The following is an 18337-nucleotide window of genomic DNA, read 5'->3' as shown; positions in this document are numbered from 1 at the left end:
ACAAAGTTTACTTTGCTGTAAATCGAAGGACATCTAAACCATATTTAATGTATTAGGAAAAGATGTTAAAGATAAATTTACATAGGAATGTAGCTAGCAATCCATTATCTTTCTCTTGGACTGTTCGGCGAACTAACTGAGATAATGGTTTTCCCATTACTCTAAAATGTTTTGTACTCTATTTCAGATTAACTTTTTTTTTCTTTTTTTTTTTGTTGAGAATGTGCGTATTTACAAGTAGAAAAATGATTGGTGATAAAGATGATAGTGGCTCTATCGTCCAGAAACGTGCCTACAATCTTGCCACTCATATTTGGACTTTACAATTTTTAACATTTAATTTGTTGAAGAAAGTTGTAATTTTATAATTGAGGCGCTCAGCGCAATAGTGGCCTAACCCACAAAAATGTGAAAACTGAGATATCAACATGTTTGCACTCACCATATGCTAATCTATGAGTGTAATATTGGCCCAACCATCCTTCTCTGTCTACTCAACAGATGTCATGGAAAGTGTGTGTATTAGCTATGCGGTTAGTGTATTAGACTGCCACGCGGAGATCTAGGTTCGAATCCAGCTGCTGACCCTTAGATTTTCTCTTCCTAGGAGCTTCTAAAAGCTCACTGTCCGGTGGTGGACAGTGTTGTCTGATAGGAGAGTACACTGTCCGAAGGCCGGCAGTGCTCTAACGGTTAAAAAAATAAATAAAAAATGCAGTAAGAGAAAGTTAAATGAGTATTTCACATCACATACTATGAGACTTAGAATCAGGTAAAAAAAATTTAGCATCAAAAGCTGATTTATCATAATCGAAGGTGAAGGTCACATCAGCAGGAAGAAATGATAATGTCATATGTATGTGTGAGGATTTCCTTTATCCCTCTTGCTTCACTGATGCCCACATTACTTGATTTCTCGCTGGTTTCCTTTTACTAGTTTGCCGATACGAGTGTTTACTGTGCACAATCTAGCTAGCGCTGGTACTCTATAGACTCTTTCTCTCTCACACTCTCCTTACTTCATTACGTAAACATTGGAGGGAGTTTATAAAACTGTGGAAGGGATTTTTCTGAGGATGCACTATCCTCCCCCGGCACATAAAAGACGCTTGGTTTGGTTATTCCAATTTATTTTCTTACGTTAAAGCGTTAGCTAAACACCGCGTCATGTTTTCTACTATTGGCAACTTCTATACTTTTACAGCGATGCTGGCAATCTTCACTTTCGTCTTTGGTCAGTATCAAATGTATATTAGCGTCTTATTAATAATGTTAACCATATACAGCTTTCTAATGTTAAATAAACATGTCAAATCACTATTCTCAAAGTACATTGTATTTTTTGAAAATATTATTTATATGAAATGAATAGTAATTTTTAATTTTATGCAATTACTTTTCTAATTACCTAGAAACCTCTCTAGGCAAATTATATTTATTTATTTTTGGTTTTGTTTTCATATAAACCATCTATTTAGTGTATGTACCGCCGAAGCGAGTTGTTACAGACGAATTGTCCTCTAGCAACCAACTTAAAACACTATACTGACTTACCCAAACATTTACTCAAACTTATAGAACTAGATGAGTACAAATAAAATTAAAATATAATTTTCACGCAACCTTACGGACAGTGACTTTAAAACTATATTATCACACAAACCATCCACTACATAAAAGCAAACCAATGCATCATGGCTAATTTGTTGTAACCATAAGGTCAAGAAAAAAAAAATATATACATGTATCTGTTTGTTGGTTTCTAATACCACAATTTACCATTATATTGGTGGAAAAGAAACAGTATCTTCTCCAACATTCATTTGGTTCAAAGAATAGTTCTCTGCAGCTTCTTTCACTTCTTTCTCCTCCACGAATTCCACGAGGTAACTGTTACTCTCTTCCACTACTTTCTTTTTCGTGGCTTCCATGAGATAAGGATAACATGAGCTTCTTCTTTCACAGAAATAACGGCTTGGGTACTGAATATGACGAATTTAGTCTGTAGTGATGTGAGGTGGGCAGATTATATATATTAAGCAAATTTTTGTATTGATAAAGTAATGAACATATTGCTGTTCAATATCGAATCAATATCATTACCAATTCAATATATTGAATCCTGATTCAATGATGAATACTACAATAGAGGCGCGAGAGTGGATCTCCAGATAAGTGTTGGTGTGCTTGGTTCACCTACAGAATGTGTCGCTAAATAAAATGCCAAAAATAGGAGTCAAATTATTGGCAATAAAGAAAATTTAGAGAACTACCTGTAATGGTCCTCCACATCCTACGCATTAGAATAATAACCTAACAGCGCAGGCAGAACTTGGTTAGTTCAATTCCCAAAAGTAGCGAAGTTATTTTTATCTGACTCCTCAAAAATCATAACGCGAACGTGTAGCACCGAATGGCTAATTTACCAAGAGTGAGCATCGGATAATTATAATAATAAATAATTAGGAATTTATTTTGTTCTCTTTAAATGCCATTTTTATTGAAAAACAACTGCGCTAACATAGTGCTCAAGTAAATGTGACTTGTGAGTGAATGACGTGAAAAGCGTGATTGAATAGAAACTAATTGAAAAAAAAAGTGTTCAACGTAAATATAGGTTTACTGATTTTAGTCATTTAGTGATTCTAGAAATTTCCATCTAATTAAAGAGCAAACAGATAAATATATACATTAACTGTTTGCTCTTTAATTAGATGGAAATTTCTAGGATTGCGAAATAACGAAATTCTTCTATAAATATAAACATATAAACAGACCCATTTTAATATGGTCTTCAATATTTTCCTCTGATCGAAGTACATCTTGTTCGCTAAATAAATGGCAAAATATTTTCGTCTCCTGTTATTTGGAAGTCCCAATAATAGTTTATCAAAAGAACTTTTCTTTGTCAGCAAGTAAGGGAGTAGAAAATTTTTATTCCTATAATTGATTACCTATCGATTTTAATCTGTCCAAAAGATGATTTCGCAAGTTTAACTTTTGCATAAAAAAAGAAGATCAATTTAAACCATAATCTCTTCATAAATTATTCTCAGTTATTCTTTTAAGACTTTTTTTTTTAAAACTTGACAAATTCTGTGATCTCCATAGAAATGTGTCGTTACTTTGCACAAATTATACTTTAGTTTTAGAAGTTAAACTATGTGAATTCGGTACTGTTTCTTGTCCTATTTGATTAACCCAAGCAGTGGCCTCTAAGTACGAGTACTTAATGTTTGATTAAGTAACATGCAGTTCTCCCGACGATTTCACCATAGTTGGGACATCTAGCGAACACTAGACCGTACTTCTGCTACCAACTTAATCAGGACCTCTAGCTTTAATTCTAAGAGACTTTAAACTCCTATGTTACCACTACACCTTATAATTTTTAATTAATTAACTTTATTTCTCAAACTTGAATCTATGGTTTGAAGTTTACAATTAACTGATAATAAGAGGTAAGTGTTAAAAATAAAAAAAAACCTACCTTTTTGCTGAGAAAGAAGTAGAATTACCTCAAACTCTCAAAAATTCTTCTGACTTACTTCCCTTGTATATCTTCAAGCTTATCAGCTGAGGCTGTAGGAATTGACAAAAACCCATGTGTTTGTGCCTCTTTTAGAACGAAAACCTGTGATAGGAACAATCATCTCGCAATAGATGGTAAAATGACCATAATGCATACCTTGCCAAAACAAAAAATAATCTGCCAGGATTTTTATATTCAAAAAGAGCCTTAGAATTACCAATAATTTATCAAGGCAGTTGGCGTGGTTCTGAATGCGGCGGCGACCGCTAGACAGACCAAGGGTTGAATGTCCTCAATGAGCTGTCTAGCTGATTTTACCTTAATGTGTCGTCACTAACTGTGCGCTACAATGATCTACATATTACAATCATAACACATAACCATGTAACACACAACCATAATATCACTTTAAGTGAGATTCCTCTAGGCTTCCGTTCAATTCTTCGGCTCTGCTAAGAGTTAATTTTATTTTTTTTAAATGAAGGCATGTCCAACAACTTTGGCGCTTGGATCCACGTTCATTGCACTACCCTGGGTCTCTGGCAGCCAACCAGGAGGTGCTTAATGATCGTTCTCTCGCAGTGCTGGATGCTAACGACCATTTTTTCACGTAAACGTCTCCACATTTTCTATAAAGCTAGAAATGTACATAGCAACATGTCTTCATTTTTATGCTGTTTTTAACTTGTTGCTTTTGTAAGGCATTTGCCTTGATTGCAAAAAAAAAAGTTGTACTGAAATGTAGACGTATACAGTCCAGTTACATTTATTAATCTACTGAAAATTTAAATGTGGACTGCACATATTCTTTCTAGTTTCAAAGAAAGTTTAATGAAGAATTTTGTATTGTATTAACTCTAAAATACCACTTTCTAGTTTTATCGGAGTCTAAAATAGTAAAAATCCTGGTTCTCATTATTACCTCATTTATTTTTGCTTTGAAGTTAAGGGTTAGTGAAAGTAGTAAACAGTCCAAGTTTGTAGAAATATTTGTGAGGTAAAGTAGTAATAATTAAAGCAAATATACGTCTGGAAAATAGTAACACACCTGAGAACCTTCTATTATCATTACTCAAATAATTTAAAGAGATTAGCAATGAAGTCGATAATAATTGTGTCACCAAAGTTTCTCTTGAGCTGTATGTTGCAATTCTGACCATGTCCTCCAGCCGTGTTCATACTGCGAAAAAGGACGTCATTGTTGTATTGAGGTGAAATAAATAAATATAGATTTTATTCTTTGTTGAAATTACAGATAAAAGTATAAAAATTTTCAATAATATTATTATATTATTATTATTGAAATTCTTATACAAAAAAATTAATTATTTATTAACAAAGCAATGTAATTGCTACTGATAATTGTGAACTTATTTCTGTAGTACATTATCTAATTTCTTACAAAATAACAATACCAATCTAATTTATTTTCTATTATTTTCTGAGTAAACTGTACGCATGATGAGGCAACAGCCTCTCCCAGGTGCGCCCACATCTCCCAGTCTTTAGCAATCTTCATAAACTTCTTTTTTGAAAACTTGACAATATCGTACTTCCATCTCATTCTCTGGCAGCCGACCTTCCTCACTTCCCAACTGGTTCCCATTTCGTTAAAACCTGTCAACATCCAGTCTTGCGATGTGACCAGCCTATTTTCATTTTAATTATTAATTGTTTCTATCAACTATGTTTACCAGCAGTGTTCCCTCTAATTTTTTGTGACCTGTGTGCACACGTTTTTAAGTGTGTGCAGTTTTTTCCAAAATAAACAAATTTTGTGCGGCAATTTAAAAAAAGCGCATATAATAAAAAAAAAGAAAAGATAATACAATAATAGTGTGCATATTCAGCCAAATTTTGTTCCTACTTAAACACGTTGACTCGATCTTACAGCATACCACTTGTACTACATTCAATACAACGGAACACAATGAAAAAACAACCCTAAAATCAAGACAAATCATTAGATCGTGAAGACAGAATTTAGATGATTACTATGGTTTCCCTTTTCCATTCAAATGGAAAATAAGAAAATTTAAATACTTACAATGTGATAACGTTGTCTGCTTCCAATTTTTAAATTAACACATTCGTCAAAACAAACAAACAAAAACGACAATTCACAATTACTTATTATTGAACAATTTTAGAATTAAGGATTACATTTTTTATTAATGGCATTTATTTTATAACTTCTCTCCAGCCGTTTGGTTTTAACCATTCTGCATAAACTTAACTTAAATTTACATTGTTTCCGTCATTCATATATGATTTTACTCTCATCAGCATATCCATATGTTCCTGCAATCGGTTCCTTTGTTTCGTTTTAATAAAAAAATTTTTGTGCGCGCAAATATTTTTCATTTATGTGCGCGCAGCTTAGAGGGAACACTGTTTACCAGTCTTCTTTTATCCCTAATTTTTTTATTTTCTGTAGCCTATTTAATTCACTTCTCTCTTTCGCTGAAGTGGTAATTTTATAGATTATCTATTACAGATTATTTTATAGATTAGAATCGGATGAGAGAGGCCTTATTTTGGCTACCAACTATAGTCAGGGCCCCTCTTAAATGGTTCGACACTAGCTCTGTGCAGTTTTCTTTGGACTCGATAGTCTGTAAAAGCCAATGAAGAAAATTTAAGCAATGAATCTTGTAAGATGTGTGGTCTGAGAAGATAATGATGGATAAATAGTCTTTTATAATTTCAGCAGACTACAGTAAATGTAGTGACAATGGCTAAGCTCTTTTGGCGCTCCGCAGACTTTGTACTTCTAGATTCGTCTGACATTGTGTGTTCTCTTGTTCTTTACATTCAACATGAAACAAGTGTGAAAGATCATATTATTAACCAGTCATATTAGAAAACGATGTAATGTCATTCAAGTATCTCTATCCAAAACAAGAACTTTCGCAAACTTATTGAAGAGCTTATTAAGATGTTTAGTGTTACAATTGCCGGAAAGCCACCACTGATGCATCCAGCCTACCAGTAATAATAATCTCGTTAAGCTACTGGTTGTTTCTGATATTTTTGGAAATATATATTTGAAAATCAAAAAACTTCGTTTTTGAAAGCAGTAATTTTTCGTTGAAGTCTATTGAGTTGTTAATTTTTGCAACACACTTTAAAAAGACAAATAAGTGGTTTTGCATATTATTGAATTATAGGGAAAAGCGTGCGGCAAGGAACCTCTTTTTGCTAATTACTTGATAGAAAATGAAATGGATCAATTACACAAACTAAATACACATAGACTAAGATGTCAAAGAATGAATTACGCAAAATAAATAATTCATGTTTATTTGTTTGTTCAACATAAATTGGAAAAATAATCGTTTAAATAATTGATTGCATATCTTGATACACGATTTGTTTATATGCGCTTAAATAAAACTATGTAGCTATCAATTATTCAGTGCATTAATTGCTCCATTATGTAATTTTGCAGGAGATCCAGCTGTAAGCTACTACAGAGAACTGGAATGTGTTCCAGGTGCAGGAGATGGCCAACCGACATATTATAACTGCAGTAAGATTTAGATTATTTTGTTTAATTCAACTCTTTTTGAAAAGGAGGAGTTTTTACTTTATATACATTTGTAAGAGAAGAGAGCACTATTTACAATCCAACCAAATTTTCGAAAATCAAAGTTTTTCGGAAATAAGTATTTTGAAATCTAAAAACGAAAATCTGTTTTAGAGCATGGATGTAAATGTAACAAAAAATCTCAAAAATTCAAATTGCAAAAAATTGCCTGTCACTTTTGAAAGATTTTGAATTGGAAACTTTTCTCCAGGAAATAGGTTTTTCAGGAGATTCTCAAAGTCCTGTTAAGTTTCCCTCTAAAGCCGCTGTTCTCAATCTTTTAAGGATTTCGAGCCACTTTTCACTTGATATTTTCTTGCGAAAACTAACATATCAAAATTTTAAATATGAGAGTATTGTCGAGTAATAAAGAATTATACATAACATAAATCAAGTTGCATTTTTGTGCTTACATAAAAAGGATTATTTTTTATTTTATTACGGTCATTATATTTAAAGACTCACGCAAAAATGATAATAATACTTGTAATGAACAAAAGATTAAATTTAATATGTAAAACTTATGCTTGATATTTATCACAAACGAACAGCACTGTTTCACACATTCCAGGTCCAAGTTTTCGAGATTTTGACTTTCATTCTTTTATGTTCACTTATATCGAAAATCCTAATTGTAGATCAGTTAGATACATTTATTTTTCGCAGAACATTCCTTTTTCAGATATAATTCAAATTTTTAATGACGCGGGATTCAAAGAATATGGTATGAGATGAAGATTGGTGCATTGTTACTGTTCAGTCTTTCGATTTGGAGACAAACAGCTTAGACAGTTTATATATATTTTACAAATATTAAGAAACATTAAATATTATCTTCTATTATTTTCATTCAACATGAAACAAGTGTGAAAGAATATATTATTAGAAAACGATATTTGCCCAATGATATCCTTGATCATAAACATTAAGTCAGATAGTAAGTAAGTAAAGTAATCGCCTATTTTTTCAGGCGGGGCTTAACGTCCAACTACCATTTACTAGGTGTCGTGGACGGAGGCGAATAGCAAACGTACTTTACTATTTCTCATATTAACCATTAAATAAAATCCAAGGCCAGACCGGGAATCGAACCCAGTACCACAATGCATATTAGCTTTGCAGGTCTCGCCTCTTAACCCGCTCGGCTACCGTGGCGCCTCAAGTCAGATAGATAACGAATAATCTCCCATCAACCTTTCTGTAGTTTTTGGTTATGATGTCTTTGAATAGTAAAACAATTACGCTGCAATTGCACTAATTTTTTTCACTGAGCCCGAAAAGAATTTCCTACCCGCGGAAGACACTTTGAAATTCATTGCTGTAAAGTACCCTTTCAGATCAATTTACTATTCTGTTAGTTTTATAAATGTTTTTCTTTTTACTTGGGGAAAACTAACAAATGATTATGAACAATGTATGTAGGTTTGGACTTTCAGTTCTTGTAGCTTGTTTCGAATGTGATTCGATGTTCAGCATATTGTTAAAAGATAGCATACGATGTAGGCAATGATTTAATATTTATGAAAGAGTATGTAAGATACGAGTAGTAGAGCATGTATCACTTATTAGAGTAAATATCGAATATTAGAATTTGTACGAGTTTCCAGCGTTTATCCCTAAGTGAATTTAGAACTGTACATAGTGTGATGCTGCGTATGAATGTGATGATACGCTGTGTCGTCTGCAGACGTTGTTTTGTCGGTAGTCGGGTGTAGTGGAGTGTCTATTGTAGGAAATTTACCGAAGCATATCATTCTAGGACTATAAACAAATTATTGCGGGATTATGTAAAAATTTGATTTTTTCTGTAACTGAAAAGTATTAAAACGTTTATGAGAATCAATTATTAATCATGGTTTTCAAACAATGTCATGTAATAAAATAAGATATATTAATACAGCCATATAAGTTATGAAGTACGTACAACACAGCCACACTAAAAGACAGGAGACCACAAGAAACCCAACATGGTGATGGAGAGCAGGCCGGATGTTGCGTCCAATAGATCCAGCTATAAAGATAAAAGTAATTGGGATCCTGTCTGCAGAGTATGCAGATGGTGGATATACTTGTTTGTTTTCTATTGATTGCTATCTTGTAGGCAGGATGGCTGGCTTATAAAGGTGCTATGAACTCTATCCACTCTGAGACACCTATTGTAAAATATATAATAAAATCACAAACACGAACCTCCGCCAATCTTTTTTTTTTTTTTTTTTTTTTTTTTAATAAAAATAAACTGTCGCGAACTGAAATGCAGCTCTATTTAACAAACAAAAAAGCTGAAACGAACCCTCATCTGATTATCTTTTTTGAAATTCTCACGGTCCTAATTCTTCTTTTTGTCAAACTCGTACTTTTTACTAAATGTCTGATTGCTTTTAAAATCTTCTTGAAACAGAACTTTCCCTTTCAACCTTTCACTCCCTCTTTGACAGTGCTCTTCATCAAGCTGGATTCCACATTGACCATTCAATGCAGAAGCTGTCTTGAACAACTATCTACGGTATTTCAGCACATAACACGAACAACTCAAACAGAATATTCTATTACCTACAGAGATATAAATAGATCCATATAAATGATTGGATTTAAAGGCCCACAAAGCTAGAATTTTCCTTCAACAAACATAAATAATAAATAGAGGATTTCAAATCAATTAAATTTGGGAATTTTTTTATCTAAACTCATCCTTGGCCTATTGTAGCCCAGATAACAAACTTCCTGAACTTGAACTAATTAAAATGCGGGCATTATGTGCACATCGTCCTATTTATTAATGTTGTTATTGTTTAATAAAAATATTAATAACATTAATATTAATAACCTTTTATTGCTAATATTTAAATAACCCTTATCAATTTAAAATTTCTTGGTGCAGAGTATTTTTTTATTTACATTCTTTCACCATTCGAAATAGGAAATGCGCGATCATGCCAAAGATTCTAATGGCGCATTTTCTCCTGAAGTACACTTTTTTTTTTATCGCAAATCTGAATTTGCATTTAAAGAAAAGAAAAAGGTAGCCGAGTAATTTGAGGCGCGTACCGCAAACCTACTGTGTGTTGGTCGACAGTTTTTTATTCCCAGCCTAGGCCTTGGATATAAATTAATGATTAAAGTAAGTGTGATAGTTGTCTCCATCAACGATACCTAACTTTGTAGTTGGACGTTAAGCCCGTCTGAAAAAATAGGCACTACATACTTTACTTTATTATTTTTCCTAAGTAATAAATTTTTGTAAACAGAATAACTCAAAAAATTGCAATTACAATTTTGATTGCTCAACTCTAACTAGATATGAGTATTCTGATATAGGTAGCTTTAAACTACAAAAATGTAGATTTTGCCATGAGCCTGTTTTTTTACACATGGCACAAAGTAACCTCGAAATTTTATTAGATTACCAAACATGGTACTCTAATAATTCCAAATTTTTGCTGTTTAAGAGCAGTATATTGAAGATTTCGCAAAATGTTCCTATTTGATTTAATGTGTTTTTCTCCTAGAAAAATATTTCATTTGAAAATATTTCTTCGTATGTGTAATTATTGTAGAAAATCTCAGGAGTCGTTCTCGAGAAAAATGCCAAAATTGGAAAAGTATAGTAAGGTTACTTTTACTTTGTTAGCGGATGGTTCATGATGGAACCGAAACCTGTGATGGGATGGACCCTTAAATTTCCAAAGTAGAATATCTATTTGCTCTTCATAAATCTTTTGTTTTTTAAATATTTTATTCACACACATTTTTTTCAGTCTGAATAATTATTATGAATTGCCATTTCTTAAAGTATTCTGCCACTAATTTTGGTCTAATCCATTACTGCCTTTTCATTCTAATTCTAATTGATCTGACTTATGTCCTTGTAAATGAAGTAAAAATAATTGAAAAACGTATAAACTCAATAATGTACAAACCAAATGAATTAAAGAAACAAATATTGAAAATAGACAACACACCTGGAAAGACAGAATATTTGCATTGCTGGTAATATTCTGAGTTTAGACAAATATTTAGACTTCGTTTGAATGCATAAGTAGTCACGAAGAGCCGCTCATGTTCTTTGTTTAATTAATGAGGATCGCAAGGTCAAAAGTGCAAAATATTTGAAAACGTGCTTTCATGCAGACGTTAAATATTGTTTGAATTCATAAATGAAGTTCAAATAATAGTTTTTAAGACCGAAATAGTATTATTAATTTTTTCCATTAAAACAAGTTTAAACATTATACCGCAGAGAAGCTTCACATCCAAGGTTTCAAAGAACCCATTTAAATTTTTGCTGATATGATGTACCTTCCAAATAAAAATTTTAGAATTATTGATGGTTGTAAGTGTACCGTGTTTAGAAAAAATCTCTTTTTTTGTTTAAGCTGCAAAAAACTTAGTAACAACTTTATAAATTTTTACTACCAGTTGGCGAAAACGTTTTGAAAAGTATTCTCTCATTACAAAAGTGCTGTCCTATTTAGAGGCTCCTAAAAAATCTGAGGGCTGTAGTTTCCGAACTAGAACCAGAATCCCCTCTTGCATTTGGCTCACTTTTGCAATCTGCAGCTCTTCATCATAGAACATAATTTACAGAGTTTTGGTTTGAAAAGAAATGGAATTATATTAAATAATTTTAACAAGCCAGAAGTGCCTAGTTTCATCAGGTTTTTACTTAAAAACAGAATTTTTTACCAGTAACTTCGGTTTTTTTTACGTTTCTATTTTTCCAAACTTGCACGTTACAAATATTGAAAATTTGTATTAGGTACCTTACTTCTAACATTCTTTTCCGAAAACAGCGTTTTCTGGGAAGGTAGGAGCGTCTAATCAAATGAATAATATTAATATAATAATGAATGAATATTAATTCATAAATTACGACACACCATCTGCTCGGAATAAAGAGAATTAGGATTTTTAAAAAAAGAGAACACTGAACAGGGATAAGTAGTGCTTTAAAAAACATTTATAACGATATCCCAAGATGTTTTTTTATAATTTTTTTTAAAAATTTATTTGTCAAGTTATACCAGCGCTAAATACGGTATAAGTAACAATGACAATAACTGACACCACTACAAACTCACTAATTGAAGGGAGAAGTTACCCAGTGATAACACTTCCTAAGTCGTCTCCAGGATTAGCTACTCTCTTTAGAAGAGAGAAAATCGCGAGGCCACTGGCGTTTTAATCGTCTGGGAGGATGATCTGGATGGTGATGAGATGATAACTGCGAACAAGAGGATTGGAATGAGAGTGCAAGTTCTGATGAAAACTTTTATAGCGAGTTCTTGCAACCTGGACCTACAAACGGAATTTCAAGGGCTGTGTGGATAGAGTAATTTGGGCAGCACCCTTTGTTTTGCAAATATTTGCATTAAAATGTTTCTCTCTCTCTCTGAAACGTAACGATAGTGCGGAGAAGATTGGAGCGTTTCGTTGAACCCCACAGTTCAATACCATACGTCTAGGCGGGTTTTAGTATGGAATTGTAAATCAGTCGTTTGTTATTAAGTGAAAGTTTTGAACGTTGGTCTAGTAGTCTTTTAAGTAGTCGATAACGCCTTTTATAATTTTATTTTTAATTTTTGGAGTTTAATTTTCTATGTAATATTACAGAAAATGCACTTAATTGTTTGCAGGCGTATTGGATAAAATAACCGAAGATAAGTGTTTTTACCAAGGCAAAGAATACGCTATAGATGAGACTATCAAAGAAGATGTGGTAAATGACAGATGTATCGTCGAATGCACTTGTATTCAAATATATACAACAAATAAGTGAGTATTAATTATTTATTTATTGAAACTGAAAGAGTTTTCTGAAAAAAAAATAATCCAGAGCTGTCTGTAAGATTCGAACTTAGTACCGCGTACCGAGTCCCTCTTTTACTTATGTTTATTATTTATTTAGTAATTTACAATCTGTATACATGTATACAATAAGTAAATATGAGATATGATGAACTGGTGCGGGAAGAGAGGAGAAGAGAAACTATCCAGCGGTAGCACTCTCTACAGAAAGGTGAATATGAGGAGGAGAGAGGAGAGATAGGAGAATAGTAAGACGTTTAGTTCTTCAGACAGCAAGGAAGTCGCGGGGCCATTGACGATTCAGTCGGCGAGTAGGATTGTTAGGGATGTCAAAGGAGGCGAGAGACAGTACAAGAGGATTTGAGCAAGTAGAGCAGTCATTTACTTATGTATTTTTTTATTAATTTACTTTAATATTGTGTGAACTCTATGTATTGAAGTGACATGCTGATTCTATTTTCAATAGTTACTCTTTTTATTTTCATTAAAAAAGTTTTCTTTTTTCATCTTCGTACCGGATTGTGCTAGTAGAATCTCCTACCTCCACAATGGTTAAGAACTTATTTGCAATGGACCAGATCGGCATGTTTTCCGTATTGCTATTAGAAGTTGAAAAGTTGAAGCTAAAAATCCTCATAGCAATAGTATGAAAGTTGATACATAGTGCATGTTTTATAATTTATTATAATTGGAACTAAATTATGAACTGTCCTGATAGAAGCTAATCTGAACACTTGCCAGACGGTACTAACCATACAGAATTTGATTTGATTTTCTTTTTTACGCATTTTTTTTTTAATCATCATTATTATAATAATAGTTAAATATATTTACTTAAGATAAAGCGATGATTTTTTAATGAAATTTGTTAAGGCTAACGGAATTCTTCAACTGAGCAATAATTCTTCTCTATGACTCCCCTAAAAAGTTAAAAATTTAATAATTTGGCTTTTATATTAGCGATAATAGTCTGTTGTAACCAATTTGTTTCCTCGTATGTTTCAGGGCAAGATGGAGCTGTGTGGATATAGAATGCCCAGAACTATTCCACAGGGAATCCGACTGCAGGTACCTACATGATGGACACGACAAATGTTGTTCAACTAGCAAAATTTGCGGTAAGTTATTTAGAAATTAATTATAACATAAAAGTGGTATACTGGTTAACATAAAAATGGTTATAACGTGGAAAATGTTTCTCTAATTTATCAGATAATTAAAATATTATCAGGGCATTGGTATAATTCTTTCTCTTAACGCAATTTCTCAGTTCTATCCTACAGACACTTTTTATACTGCCAATTATTCCTAAAAGATTTGATGGCAAAACTGATGCAGTTCATATGTTGGAAGTGCGAGATTATCATTTATTTTGACTTGTCCTAATACTAAACGATTACATCCAATTCAACCTGTTCAGGAAGTACCTCTGTTTTGGATGAAAAATTTCCAAAATTAACATCGAAAATCCAAAAGAACTCAAAAACTATCAAACTATATGCCACGCAACTCATTGCAGGGGAAAAAATCTAACTTTGTGGATGCTTAATTTATTTAAAACGTTCTGTTGAAACCTAAACTTTAAAAAAAAAAGAAAAATCTGAACACCATTCAAAAATCTTGTATGAATGGTGAATGAGTTAAAGAAATAAAAAGATAATTTTAAAAAAGAAACTGAATATTTAACACCTGCTTCAAAGGCAGTTGAAAAAAAAATAACAAAATATACTATAGGAAGGTTCACACATTAAGATTTTTTGATTGAATAAATGGTACGTTAAGTGCTTAATAATAATAATAAAAATAAACATAATGATTGAAGGTCACGGTTGTTATGGACTTGATGGTCGAGATCATCGCGATGTGTCTGTCGGCATCGCCTTGATTAAAATCTAGCGGTCAGAGTGTAGTGTTGCCTTTTTTTTTTTATTTTAGTATTTTTTATTTTTATTTTTTACTTGCAACTATACACTCCACTCACGCTAACAACTTATATAAATTCACGTACTACCTGACATTAAAACTTCACCTGCAATCTATCTCCAGAGATGCAGGAACAAGAATAATTTGTGCAACATTGCCCATCATCTACATAATAGCCTATATTTACATTTTTTGTACGCTTTTTTTTTTCTTAATAAATTTGTATATATAGTTTGGTGTATTTGTGAAAGCACAATTTTCTACAGTATAATCATTTTTATTAAATCGTGTTAAGTTTTAGCTAAATATGAGGTAGGCGTTCAGTTGTTGATTACAAGGTTTTAAAAAATATGTATATATTCTAGGGGAAGTGGTTCCACTTCTGTGGCCGTTTACCGATCAACCAACACCATAATGTATAGTTCGTTCAGATCATATTTGCTAGCCCAAGGCACGAGCAGGCTCTAAAGACGCCTGAGGGTATCTCCGTGTAGCTCCACCACATTTGTTCTTCCACATTCTCAAAAGGACATGTAATTGTGTCCCTCTTTCTGTCAAGGAAAAACCTACAGTAACTTTAGATTTGGGGAATAATATTGAAAAAAAGGAAAGCGCAGAAGTTATATATTTTTTTTTTGTAGCAACTCCTTAAAAGCCAGAAGACTATTTGTTATAAAAAAGAAAGTGTTCTATTGTTTATTTACAGTTAATAACTTTTAATAAAATATTATTCTGTTTGTAGGTGAAGAGAAACCTGAAGGAACTTGTGAGTATGGCGGTAACACCTACATTTACGGTGAAAAATTTTATCCAAACGAGGAGCGCTGTAAACATTGTATTTGTGGAGAAGGTTTTAATGGTAAATTGGAATAAATTTTTATTCTTCACATCTCTGTCATCATTACAATACACAATTTATTAAAAATTTAATTAGCTAAAACTTCAAAAATTTGGTGATAAAATAAATTCTGTTAGGTGAAATAAAAGTGATGCTACTTTGGGGTTTTGATGTAATATCAATTAGAATAACAAGTGATATTTAAAATAACATTCTCAATAATAAACAAAACGGAAATAGTGAAAATAAAATTGAAAAATATAAAAGTAAACTTATTCAATTGATTTAGAAATACAATATTAGTCAAAAGATAAAATATGATCTAAATAATGATAAATAATTCAGTACTAAATTCATATATGAAAACGTAATCCTAATCAGGATCATAGAATTGAGTAAGCTTAAAAAGCAAAAGAAAAGAAATAGAACTTCAAGGAGAGTAAAACATTTTTCAATTTATTAATAATAACTAATAACTTGTAGCTACATTGTCAAATGATTAGCCTACTGAACTCTTTTTTAAAATCCGAGGAAAAAAGTTACAGATGATAATTAAAACATTTTAATTGTGACTGACATAAACACAATTCCACTTCACCAATTCGTATCCAAACATATACATTGACCAGTACACCATTTCAAGAGAGTCACACATCATTTTGTATATCTTGACGTAGCAGCTGAATTCTACATAATTTGGAACTTTGGATTACTCTACAAAATTAGAAGCCAACGCTCTCGACTACATTGATCAAAATATAGGATTTTCCCTATGCGACTGAATATTTCAAGTCAAACTCTACGTCAAATATAGTGAACAGATCCTCGAGAGAACGCCTGAGATGGCAATCCTGAATCTACCCTGTTCTTCAACCTTAATTATTTTAATTTTTCTTAAAAATCATTCGTAGCTATTTTTTAGCATTGAAAATAAGTGTACACATTGTAAATCTATTCCTTAGAATTTAAACATTATCTTCCTGTCAATTCATGTGATTGCCTTTCGCGATAATAGTTTTATTTTCTTACATTTTACATTTATTTTAATCATATTTCTAGGATCTTTGACCGAACCTTGGTGCGAAACATTTTCATGTAATCTATATTTACATTATCTGAATTACATAAGAGAAGGATGCCTTCCAACATATTATGAAACGGATTCTTGTTGCCCAATTCCTATCTGGAGATGTCGTAAGTTACTCTTTTTTTTATAAAAAAATAATAATAATTTTTTTGCATTAATATTTTCAATTTTTAGCAACAATTTTATTTTTTAAAATTTCGCTTTAATTTTTTGTTTGTATCATGTTAACAGCTAAATCAGACGATAAGGTAATTACTCCTAAAAATGTGAATGTTTGCGATTCTTGCAAAGGTTTGTATTTTTAGTTTGTATATTTAGGCTTATTATTATTATTATTCTTTTATTTTTTTAATCTAGCACTCTCTCACAGAACGTTAAGAGTTTTATCTTTGCTATCGTACTGGTAGTAAGGTGGCAGGGTAACGAGCAACTATTGAAAATGATTTTTGTACTTTGGTTCCCTTAGCGTTATGCTAGTACCGTGGTCATTACTGTTTAGAAATAAAAAATAAAGAAATTGGGACTCACTTGTGAAGTATTGACCAGCCAGCGTAGAGCTGTTGTATTTATACATAAAGGTCAGTGCCACATATCTGCTAGCTAAGAAACCAGGATCCCAAAAGTAACATCTAAATAACTTATATAAATGAATTTTCTGTTTCTGTACTTGATTTATTATACAATACCTGCGTACTAGTTTTTTTAATGGTGAAGTAAGGTGGTGTACTACAATATATTATTGATTTGAAGTTTGTTTTATTATTTTACATACTAAAAGTTCATCTATAAGTTCTAGTTTCTTTGAGTACTATCTCTCACATCACCTATCACACACCCATTCATTGTTTTATAGCATTGTTAAAACTCTGGCAGAACATACCAAATACGGTTGGATGTAGTTCCAGTGTTTCCAAACAAAAACCGGCATTATTTAGTCCCTAGGAACTACGGCGCAAGAGATTACATTTTAGTAAAAAATAAATCATTTAAAAATAAAATTAAAACAATAATTGGTTAATTTCATTTCCAACAAGTTATAACAGTGCTTCTTTTATCTGAAGTTAGTGAAAGATAATGCTACGAAGAAAGGGGCTTAGGAAATTTATTTTTGAAAATGAGGTTGATGAAAATTAATGAAATAGATTTCAGTACTTCTATCAGTAATATTTAATTACTTTATGATGTTTAGATCAAGTGTGCAAGTTTGGGAATCTAACATTAGCAAGAGGACAGAAACTTTCACCGTCAACGTCCGAAGATAGCAAAGATGTAGATTGTACTTGTCAAGTTCCACCGCACCTTACTTGTGTTATGTTAAATAAGCAATAATGTTTTTATTTTGTCTCCTTTATTTATTTTTTAAAGTTGTTCAATAATATTAATTTTATATAAACGGAACAAATTTATCTTTGCAAGCTAAAACAAATGATGAATGAAGTGAGTTAATAACTGTAAGACAGAATATAGATTGTTTCTTATTTAGATTGTAAGTTGTGATTATGTGATTACTAATTAATAATTTGTCATTTTAAGGAAATAAATACAAATTTAAAAACTGCA

The 18337-nt window shown here is 31.9% G+C and overlaps 1 protein-coding gene across 1 annotated transcript; it reads left to right on the top strand.

The window, feature by feature from the left end:
* Positions 1-1074: 1074 nt before the first annotated feature.
* On the top strand, positions 1075-18337 carry LOC141457711 (kielin/chordin-like protein). Its single transcript, XM_074134924.1, has 8 exons — positions 1075-1234; positions 6984-7064; positions 12758-12896; positions 13935-14047; positions 15595-15711; positions 16750-16884; positions 17009-17068; positions 17967-18337. Exons 1-8 carry the CDS (start codon positions 1168-1170, stop codon positions 18104-18106), a joined length of 852 nt encoding a protein of 283 aa, XP_073991025.1. The 5' UTR covers positions 1075-1167; the 3' UTR covers positions 18107-18337.

The sequence above is a fragment of the Rhodnius prolixus genome, unplaced genomic scaffold, assembly GCF_049639745.1.
Source record: "Rhodnius prolixus isolate KJV_2025 unplaced genomic scaffold, Rpr scaffold_5, whole genome shotgun sequence".
Taxonomy (NCBI): Eukaryota; Metazoa; Arthropoda; class Insecta; order Hemiptera; family Reduviidae; genus Rhodnius; species Rhodnius prolixus.
The sequence above is the reverse complement of the archived record's forward strand: the minus strand, read 5'-3'. Positions and strand labels throughout refer to the sequence as shown.

Bases quoted from the DNA above. Each gene is read 5' to 3' on its own strand.
- LOC141457711 (XM_074134924.1), top strand. From the start codon at position 1,168: ATGTTTTCTACTATTGGCAACTTCTATACTTTTACAGCGATGCTGGCA. The intron at 1,235-6,983 runs GTCAGTATCAAA...GTAATTTTGCAG, and splicing joins AATCTTCACTTTCGTCTTTG to GAGATCCAGCTGTAAGCTAC. The intron at 12,897-13,934 runs GTGAGTATTAAT...CGTATGTTTCAG, and splicing joins CAAATATATACAACAAATAA to GGCAAGATGGAGCTGTGTGG.